This window comes from Bombus vancouverensis, chromosome 16, assembly GCF_051014615.1.
Source record: "Bombus vancouverensis nearcticus chromosome 16, iyBomVanc1_principal, whole genome shotgun sequence".
NCBI classification, from domain to species: domain Eukaryota; kingdom Metazoa; phylum Arthropoda; class Insecta; order Hymenoptera; family Apidae; genus Bombus; species Bombus vancouverensis.
The window spans coordinates 10,317,200-10,324,282 of NC_134926.1; the positions used below are offsets into that span (position 1 = coordinate 10,317,200).

General features: G+C 40.0%; 2 protein-coding genes across 2 annotated transcripts; both read left to right on the top strand.

Annotated features, from left to right (window-relative positions):
- Positions 1–699: 699 nt before the first annotated feature.
- On the top strand, positions 700–2,408 carry LOC117160160 (uncharacterized). The gene is made up of 2 exons (XM_033340682.2): positions 700–1,136; positions 1,427–2,408. Exons 1-2 carry the CDS (start codon positions 700–702, stop codon positions 1,851–1,853), a joined length of 864 nt encoding a protein of 287 aa, XP_033196573.1. The 3' UTR covers positions 1,854–2,408.
- A 2,063-nt stretch (positions 2,409–4,471) lies between these two features.
- Positions 4,472–7,078, top strand: LOC117160158 (uncharacterized). The gene is made up of 5 exons (XM_076625720.1): positions 4,472–4,547; positions 5,102–5,371; positions 5,777–5,947; positions 6,050–6,224; positions 6,725–7,078. The coding sequence occupies exons 1-5, from the start codon at positions 4,533–4,535 to the stop codon at positions 6,979–6,981; spliced, it is 888 nt and encodes a 295-aa protein (XP_076481835.1). The 5' UTR covers positions 4,472–4,532; the 3' UTR covers positions 6,982–7,078.
- Positions 7,079–7,083: the final 5 nt, after the last annotated feature.

Below are 7,083 nucleotides of genomic sequence, written 5' to 3' on the forward strand. Positions count from 1 at the left end.
AAAATAAGGGAAAGTAAAAAGTAATTCGCTAACGAAGCACGTAAACCTTTTCACCACAGCTTGTTCCAATTACGGAAACAAAGAAATAATATTTTCAATACAGCTCTCCCCGAACTCACCTTAAAATTCCCGCGTAGCAAGAGTCCACTACATGGATAAAAAAATCCTGGTACGTGATGCAACCTGGCGACAGCTTATCGCCGATACATCGATAGTCGAGGGACGGTTACGCGATCGTCGGCCTTCGCCAACATCGCCCTTGGTGTCCATGGCCAGGCTAGGCGCGGAGAGATGACTACGGGATCGGGTGTCTTCCCGTGCTAGTGAGAGAGCCACGAAAATGGAGAGCCCATCATTTTTTCTCGGCTACGACGTCGGAGCAGTCCGCCCGCAGAGCCTGTTACTCGTTTTACAAACAAGCTTACCTTGCCCCGGAGGGGAACGGAAACAGTCTGCGCCCAGTGGTCCAGATCCATCGTCTCGAAAAATCCACCCTATTCGTTACGTGATCTATAATGCCAACTATACAACTATACCGATCTAACAGCTATAAAAGCCGATCTAGGACGACGCGTCTCATAGTCTCGAGCGCGTCCAACGATCTCCTAACGGTCCAGTCGAAACGATCGATCCCTTCTTGAAACTAGCCGGCACTCGGAAGCCTCTGAACCTCTGAAACACCATAAAGCGACGATCGTCATGGGACCAGTCTCCGGTTTGCTATTGGCAGGCCTGGTTTCTGCGGCCCTGGCCAAGCCGGGACTCCTGTCCGCGCCCCTGATCGCCACTTTAACCCCTGCAGCTCCTGTCGGACCGGATGGCCGGGTCCTAGACACGCCGGAAGTTGCTGTCGCCAAGGCGGAACACGCGGCTGCTCACCTCAACGAGAGATTGAAGCTTGCTGACGAGGCTGCCAGGTCAGGAGCAGGCCTGCAACAGGTCCAGGTTAAACAGTCTTCGCTGTTGATAGCTGCACCAAACGTTTTGGTACCTGGCGCTCCGCTTGGACCTGATGGCAGGGTGGTGGACACCCCAGAAGTCGCTGTCGCCAAGGCTGCGCACGCTGCCGCTCAGGTTAACGAGAGAATTAATTTGGCAAACGAGGCGGTCAGATCTGTCGCTGCGGATCTTAACAGGTGAATTTCGGGTAGGAGTTGACAGATGATTCTTTTCCAATTTTGACGGGCGATTTTATTTGGGATTGGGGATTAGAGAGGTTTTGACATTTTTGGAATTTTAAAAGATGATTTTTGTAAGAATTGCAAGTTAGAAAAATGTTTAGGGTTGTTTGACCAAGGAAGGCTTTTGATGGGAGTTCAAAGATTTGTTTTCGGTGTTTTAGAAATTACTTTGGAGTTTGAGTTATTACGTAAACTTCAGATCCTGTCTTAAAACAACTATTTCAAACGAAAAGTCCTTCTTTCAGACCATTGGTTCCTCTGGTAGCCAGCAGTATAGTGGCCCCAGTGGTGCAAGCAGCGACAGTAGGTCCCGACGGAAGGGTGCAAGACACTCTAGAGGTAGCAGCAGCAAAAGCAGCCCACGCAGCAGCTCAGATCAACGAGAGGATTAACCTGGCGAACGAGGCGGTGAGATCATCGGGGACGATAGTCGCTGCTGCTCCAGCAACAGTCACCGTACCATTAGTAGCCAGCAACGCAGTGGTGGTCCCTGGTGCACCCATTGGCCCAGACGGAAGGGTGCAGGACACGCCGGAAGTGGCTGTGGCGAAAGTCGCCCATGCAACCGCTCATCTTAACGAGAAATTGAACCTGGCCACAGAGGCTGCCAAGTCTGCCGATGTTCTCGCTGTTGCTGGCCCTGCCCTCGCCTATGGACGGCTCGTCTATTAAAAATCTGATCGTCATTTAACACGTTCACCGTGTCCACGCGTAGATCTGGTAAAAACAATCACGAGGAATCGCGAATTTCCGAAAAAAGCATCATAATTAGACTGCGGATTTTTATGCAAATTCATATTTGTGAGAATATAATTAAAAAAAAACGGAATATTTTTGCAATAAACTTAAAGAAGCGCTATACTTGGAAAAATATTATTTGAAAAAAATATATAATACGTTATAATGTGCATTCGCCAATTTTGTGAAGTTCTACGCTTTCTAATTCGCCGTAAATGCATAAAAATCCACGATCTATTCATAATAATTCATACAGAGCATATTGCGTAAACGTAAAGTTTAGCAGACACACACAGCTTTTCCTATGGAAATTATGTGTTTAGAGTATAATGTATCACACGTACTCGGCAGTGAACGTGTTAAATCAAAATAAAATGGAGGACCACTCGCGAATAATTAGCGAATAAGTATCATAGTTGACAGTAAAGAGGGAAACATAACGCATGGATCGAACGATTTACAATTACCGGTGTTCTCCGGGACATATTTTTCTTGTTTCGTTAATTCTAGATTCGTTATAATTAGTTGGCTTTACGTTTTGTTGTTCGGCTATGTCATTTTTTGGGCTATGGAAATTGACGTTCTGGTCATTTGTTGCTTTCTCGTTTAATGTGCTCTTTCGATGCTGATTGATTTTCGAGGCTGGTGAGATTGTTAAAACTGCCATAGGGGGATGAACGACGATTGTAGACTGGATTAATAAAGAGAATTTCGAAGAAGTTCAAATTCTTGTTTTAATCGAATCCAAATTCTGTCTTTAATGTTAATTTGCGTTCCAGAGTTCTGACTTTAAATTCACCAATTTTGATGCGAGAGTACAGAAAACACAGTAATTGATGGTAATGGTATAAACAATTAAAAATTGGCTCTGACGTTTCAACTGGCACTAAATTCGCCGTCTGTTCGACAAAAAAAAAAAAAAAAAAAGAAAAAATCTCGGCATCCAGTTTCATTCTGTCACGATAGACGAGGGGAATCGATACATATTAATGTCGCGGCGATTTTGAAGTAGAATGCGTTCGTCACGTCAGGATCGATTGCAACGAATTTGGGTCGAGGATAGTATGCAAATAGCTAGACTGAACGATTATAGAGGAAGAGACGAGTATATAGGTGTAATGGAGCCAACGACTTTCTACAAGGCGATAGCGCTTATAGCAAACAAATAAAATTTTTATAAAACAGTTTTGTAAAATGTCTTATGGTGGTATGTTGGAAATGTTTAAGTTCTATTTCTGTTTCGACAAGATTTGGCTTTCAGGTTTTTTCGAAAGTATAATTTTTGTAATGGCGATAAAATTATACATTTATATTGGTACCTGTGATTATAGTTTTAATATGGTAATTATATAGCGAATTTATTAAATAAAAAATTGTATTATATGCATAAATTATTTAGGAAATAGAAAACGTTGAAATTTTGTGGAATTGGCAAAATCCCGATTGTTCAAACAAACGTAATTCAACATTTATGGAACAGGTGTCCAATTATAGCATGGAAAATGGCTCTCATTACCGTAAAACACGTTTTCGATATGCGTATAAAATAAATTGTTCGCGAACCAGTTAACAGGAGCCTACACGGCTAAAGAACGTATCAGGTTTACTAATGAGATGCAATTACTGGCATTTTGCGATACTTCCACGCACAAAATTACTATTCTTTGGCAACAACACTATTATGCACTTTACGATTTCATTAACTTTTTTCTTCGTACATTAATGCCGGAGACTATTAACCGGATGTTTCCTTTTACGTATACACGAAATGAAATTTCCGATAGACTATCTCGCGAAACTTGATAAAAATCCTGTTTCTTTCATTTAGTCTCGTTGTTGCAAACGGAATTTATGAAAATATTTCTATTCTATTCCTTTTATCGATGTAATTCCTTTATTATTACAGACGTCCCACTCTTGTTAATTTGGAATTACAGATATTATTTCACTGCCTAACGATCTTTTCGCTATTAATAGTATGAGTAAAGTTTATATCAAATAAAGAATACGTCACACGTTCATTGCGTAAAAACAAAATATTATCGAGAAAACATCATAGAATTTTCAACTTGCGAATTGCGCTCTACACAATCCACGCACGTTACAACGCACCGTACCGTACCGTAGTTCGTACATTTTATATATTTTCCGTACCGTATTCTATTCATTTTTACGTCTTCAAATTTCCCATAAATGCGTGAAAAACCTACCCGCAACGCGCCTAACATATTCGCGAGAGTCATCTACAGGCGTTATCTACTTTCCTAAGCTTGTGTAACGTCATAAAAATTCCTTATCCACGTATTATTTTGTGAAACGGCGTGAATGGAAGATTCTTGGCAGATCTCCGCGGCGAGACGACCGTGAAGATCGTACATATTAGGGCATAGCTGGATGTTCAGGTTTCTAACCGAGAAAAAAATACTTGGTGAAAATGTTCAAGAGCCGGATTCCAGGCGGTAAAGTCCTTGAGGACAGGCGTGACCAGTTTCATGCACCTCCGATCCTCGCGTTTCCGCGACCCGAGCTGGTAACACCCTCGAGGCTCGCGTGTTTTCTATATAAAGTGGCGGATGCGTGAGCGAAATTTAAAAGAACTCGAATCCAATCGCCATGAACAGCGTATACGTAAGGAAGAACGTGTGATTGCGTGGGTGAATGGAATGGTGGTTGCTTTGCTCGCTTTACGGCCAAGTGGGCTGGTCTTACGGGGTTGCAGCAGTGTTTCTCAAGCTTTCGCTCGCTCGCAGATGTTATTTCGATCGGATTAGTTTCTTGTTACGTAATATGTTTATAAATTACGCTGACTTCACGTTATTCAGTGATTTTTCAGTTGGGTAACTCGCGTGCTGGATCTTTTGCAGTGGATTTAATAATCGGATTTAGTAATCGGATCGAGTAATAAGTTCGTTCTTTCACCAGTGTCTATTAGCTCGAACGATGTTATTTGATTGTTCCTGTATTAAATATATAAATTTATGAAGAAGCGGGAATAGAATTTTATTTGAAAGTAATTTGATTTGCTGTTTCAAAAAAATGTGAGTGAACGTATTGCTCGACTTGATAGGGAAGTTTAAATGCGATTAATAGAATTTTGTTCATGGTCTGGTAATAGTGCAATTGTTGTAATACGATGATACGAAACAAGAATTAATTGTCTAAGAATAATAATCTATGTTCAGGTCCTTCTTTTCTCTTGTTCTCTCGTTTCTTTCGGCTTGGCCAAGCCGACTGCACCTATCCTGGGATATCAGGACAGTTACGGCCAGTACAGTTTTGGCTATAGCGCTCCAGGCTCTGCAAGGTCGGAAATCAGAACGTTGAATGGCGAAACACGAGGTGTTTACAGTTACGTCGATGACGCAGGCTTTATTCAAACAACCCAGTATACCGCTGACAGTAAAAATGGCTTCCGAGTGGCGGCTACCAATCTACCCCAGGCGCCATATCCGGTAAGAATTAAGGGTATCGTAGGAACATGTAACAGTGGGTAATAACACGAATATGTTACAATTCTGTGCACTTAATAATTTTTTGACGTATTACTACTATATTACTTGGTACTATCAATTAATGTACTTATTAACTAATGTAACTTGCTAGAAATATTTGTTACTATTAAAGATATTCAGTGTGTTATTATTACTTGATATTATTATCGATATTTGATGCAATGAATTACTTTGATGTAATATTATTAATATGTTATACTATTAGCTGCTTGATACTACTTACACTTAAGGATACTATCAGATATCACTAGTATCTGAACATTAGTCAATAATTAGTTGGTATTACTAACATTTGATATGTTTTCGATGATTTTCGTTCAATTTTATTAATTACGATTCTCTCAGGCACAAAACACGCAAGGCGTGATCTTGGCTCGAACTGAAGCTCCTCGAATATCTGAAATAGCGCAGCAAGAATACAAAATAGGGGAAAAGAATGTATTTTTGCAAGGATTGCAACAATTAGAGAGGAAGACTGTCGAGTCGAATGAAAAAGAGCAGTCGCAAACGAACATAGTATGATTAACTTTTATTAATACTAACGACAATTTTTTAATATACCGAGATTGTTTTTAAAAGTAACTAATTTATATCACACACGTATTTTTAACGAGTCAGACGGAGTCCGAAGGGGAATCGTCGCAGAATAAAAGTGCCGAGATTTCAGTCAAATCAGCCACCAGTCCAATTGCGTCTAAAATAATCAAACAGACCGCGGTACCTGTCTTCCAAATTTCCCAAGGAAATCTCTTGATCGATCCATACTCTATACGAGTACCAACAAACGTCGAAGGTAAATATCTTACACACTTTTTGCAAAATTAAATTTTCCGTAATTAAGCATAGCAGAAATAATCCAATTTTTAATAACAGACCATAAACAAGCTCTTACACGAATAACTTGATCCATGTTTTTATAACTCAATCGATAAATTATGATTCTCGTTAAGATTGCACGTTTATAGGCACCAGAAACGAAAAGTAAGAGCGAACCGATTACTTTCTTTCCCGATTAAAGGATCTCGAAATCAGATCGAGGCGTAAGAATATACCGAGCAGATATTTTATTCCTCGCGAAGGTCATTCTGGTTCCGGTGCCAATGATCTTTCAAGATCACTCTGTCATCAGCCTTTAATTACACTTTCACATTTTTCCTTTTGTCGTTAAAGAAGATGCGTATCGAAGTAAATTCTAATCAAAACCAACTTCTTAGTATATTTACATAATAAAGATTTACGCATTTGAGAAGGATTGAGAAATTAAGTAATCGAAGATTTTTTCATTTGTCACAGGTTCTTCTAACACTTTTGCGAGCGCTACTTCAAAGATCGATGAACAGTCTGTTGAAAATAACGAACAGATTAAGACGAAAGAATTGCCTGCATCAATGAACGAGGAAGCAGAATCAGAAAAACAAGATAAATCGACTGATCTACCCAAAGACGTAATCGCACCTCTTAACATTCTACCTCTGAGCTCAAATTATCAACCCACTCCTATCAAATATTCTGCTATTCCCACTCTTCATTACGTTGTTTACAGCATATAATTCATGCGTATCGTAATACGAGATTTTATTTTTTCTATATTTTGATTGATATTTTCATGTTTGAAGTATTAATAAAGCATCTGAAATAGAGAAATAATCGCT

Excerpts from the sequence above, each read along its gene's own strand:
- LOC117160160 (XM_033340682.2), top strand. The coding sequence starts at position 700 with ATGGGACCAGTCTCCGGTTTGCTATTGGCAGGCCTGGTTTCTGCGGCC. Across the intron at positions 1,137-1,426 it reads GTCGCTGCGGATCTTAACAG|ACCATTGGTTCCTCTGGTAG; the intron begins GTGAATTTCGGG and ends TCCTTCTTTCAG.
- LOC117160158 (XM_076625720.1), top strand. Across the intron at positions 5,948-6,049 it reads AGCAGTCGCAAACGAACATA|ACGGAGTCCGAAGGGGAATC; the intron begins GTATGATTAACT and ends TTAACGAGTCAG. Across the intron at positions 6,225-6,724 it reads AGTACCAACAAACGTCGAAG|GTTCTTCTAACACTTTTGCG; the intron begins GTAAATATCTTA and ends CATTTGTCACAG.